This window comes from Cherax quadricarinatus, chromosome 8 (assembly GCF_038502225.1).
Source record: "Cherax quadricarinatus isolate ZL_2023a chromosome 8, ASM3850222v1, whole genome shotgun sequence".
In the NCBI taxonomy this organism is placed as follows: Eukaryota; Metazoa; Arthropoda; class Malacostraca; order Decapoda; family Parastacidae; genus Cherax; species Cherax quadricarinatus.
In genome coordinates, this window is record NC_091299.1 from 24,233,339 (window position 1) to 24,235,838 (window position 2,500).

At 48.4% G+C, this 2,500-nt stretch overlaps 1 protein-coding gene across 3 annotated transcripts in view; it reads left to right on the top strand.

Moving 5' to 3' along the window:
- The window catches only part of Reck (Reversion-inducing-cysteine-rich protein with kazal motifs), a 230,510-nt gene that overhangs the window by 158,293 nt on the left and 69,717 nt on the right, over positions 1-2,500 (top strand). For 2 of the 3 annotated variants that reach the window (XM_070082959.1, XM_070082962.1), the window contains 2 exons: positions 879-1,068; positions 1,309-1,442. In XM_070082959.1, the coding sequence (XP_069939060.1) occupies positions 879-1,068; positions 1,309-1,442 (324 nt within the window). The remainder of the gene's footprint in view (positions 1-878; positions 1,069-1,308; positions 1,443-2,500) is intronic. The other variant, XM_070082961.1, reaches the window with a different exon arrangement.

Sequence of the window (2,500 nt, forward strand, 5' to 3'; positions counted from 1 at the left end):
TGGTGCATGAGGTTTTCCAGTACCACATCTTTCATCTTGGCTCTCCAAGTTACGGGACCCCCATGTGGCTCCAGGTTTTCCCAGTCAATCTCCCTGTGGTTGAAATCGCCCATAACCAATAACTTTGCTCTAATCGAGTGAGCTCTTCTAGCCACCTCAGCTAGTGTGTCCACCATTGTTCTGTTGTTCTCTTCATATTCCTCTCTTGGTCTCCTGCAGTTCTGTGGTGGGTTATACATCACTGCAATGACTACCTTATGTCCCCCAGACTGAATTGCACCTATGTAATCTCTTTCTCCAATCTCGTCCATTCCTCTCATTTCCTGAAATCCCCATCGGCTTTTAATGAGCAGTGCAACCCCTCCTCCCCCTCTGCCCCTTCTATCTTTCCTCAGGATCTGATATCCAGATGGGAAGATTGTGTCTGTTATCATCCCAGTGAGTTTTGTTTCTGTGACTGCTATGATGTCTGGGGATGTCTCCTTGACTCTTTCATGCCACTCCTCACATTTATTCAATATTCCATGTGTGTTCGTGCATGTGTGTGTGTGTGTGTGTGTGCAAGCTTGTCTCATTAATGATCTAAGACCACTTATAGATGTAACAATTCACAACCCACATTGCTTAGCTAACTCCCAGGACATGTAACCTCGCTAGCTGCTAGGACATGATAGGTCACCTAAGTAGCTCTTAGAAGAGTAGTGACCGCATCTATCACTATCATCACCACTACTGTCTTCACTGCTACCACAACTACCTCCACTGCTACCACCACAACTACTACCACTACTACTACCACAACTACCACCACCACAACCACCAACACTACTACCACAACAACTACCACCACTACTACCAGCACTCCTCACTGCCTGCAGGAGGGTGCTGCCTGCTGCTCCAGGACGCAGTCGTACCGTTGTAGGGCGTCCTGCGAGGCTGTGTTCACCGCCCGCACTCCGTCACGACACCTCAGACACCAGTTGAGTAGGGACTGCCACGCCCACGCCCACGTAACTAGCTGCGCCCACGCCCTCACCCGGACCACGCCCGCACACCGCCCAGAGAGAAGTGAGTATATCGCTGATGGGCGAGTTGTGTTGACTTAATAACACTGAGGCAGTCAGGATTCTCTGATCTCCGACAAGACCCCCCACAAGCCCTCCCACAAGCCCTCCCACAAGCCTACCACAAGTCCTCCCATAACCCTTCCACAAGCCCTCCCACAACCCTCCTACAAGACCTCCCACAACCCTCTCACAAGCCTCCCAAAAGACAGACAGATGTCTAACAATCCCTGGTCGTCCCCAGCAGACCTTCACTGCTGTGTGTCGTCGGAGTCAGCTTCGTGCAGGGCGACGTGTCGGAGAGTACTGACCTCTCAGGCCTCGCAGCAAGACATACTGGACCAGCTGGAGGGCGCTTGTGGCACTGTTGACCTCACGGTAAGTGACCACTGACCTCGCGGTGAGTGGCATTCTTAGTAGCAATAGTAGTAATAGTAGTAGCAGCAGCAGCAGTAGTAGTAGTAGTAGTAGTAGTAGTAGTAGTAGTAGTAGTAGTAGTAGTAGTAGTTATAGTAGTAGTAGTTATAGTAGTAGTATTACAAATACAGATGTAGTCTAGTGGCCTGCACACCTGGTTGTAGCACGATAACCAAGGTAGAGACGAGAACGGAGTAAAAGACAGCAGAGAGTTATAAATACTTATATTTCCTTCATCAGACAGCAAGCAATGTATATACAGTATTTACAGAGGATATGTACAGAGAAACGTATGGCCAGATTTTCTCAAATTATACTTTATAGCCATACCCGCTGATGGAGAGCCATTTGCAGATCTAATCATTGTCTGTGTGGGACCTTTACTGAAGGCCAAGTCAGATAACGAATATCTGTTCACCATTCTTGACAAAACTGCCAGGAATCCTCAAGCAGTATTAACACATGAAGGGTTCAGGAATCTTGTCTCTTGCTCCATGCTGATCTTGAGGCAGACGTCGCTTTTCCACTCCAGCTTCCACCTTCGGACGAAATTCAGGGTCCGTCCATACCAGGCGGTCGGGAAGAAATGTTAGAGACTGCTCGGACAGGGAGTGACTGGCCTTAAATGTGTCAGCCGTCTCCATAGCAGTTGCCACTGAATGGTCTTCTAAAAACACCCGAACCTTTGGTCCAACTGATTCAGTTGCACTAGCCCACTGAAATTTGAGACGCCAGTCGACGTATACCACTCAGTGAACGATTTAGATTGTCCACGAAGAAAGTCCACGGACGGAGGACCGACCCAAATGACGCTTGCTCAGTTGAAATTCCGGCCTATATTTTGCAGTAATGCATTGATATGCACCGAGTACAGCTGCTTTCACAACGTCGTAAATCTTCATCGCTCAAACCAGCTATAAATTCTTGCACTTTTCCGTATAATATTGTATGACTGTATGAGCCAGTGGTGCCCAGTGCTCGAGTGGCCGTCACCAAGCTTGAGACTGAATTTTGAAAGA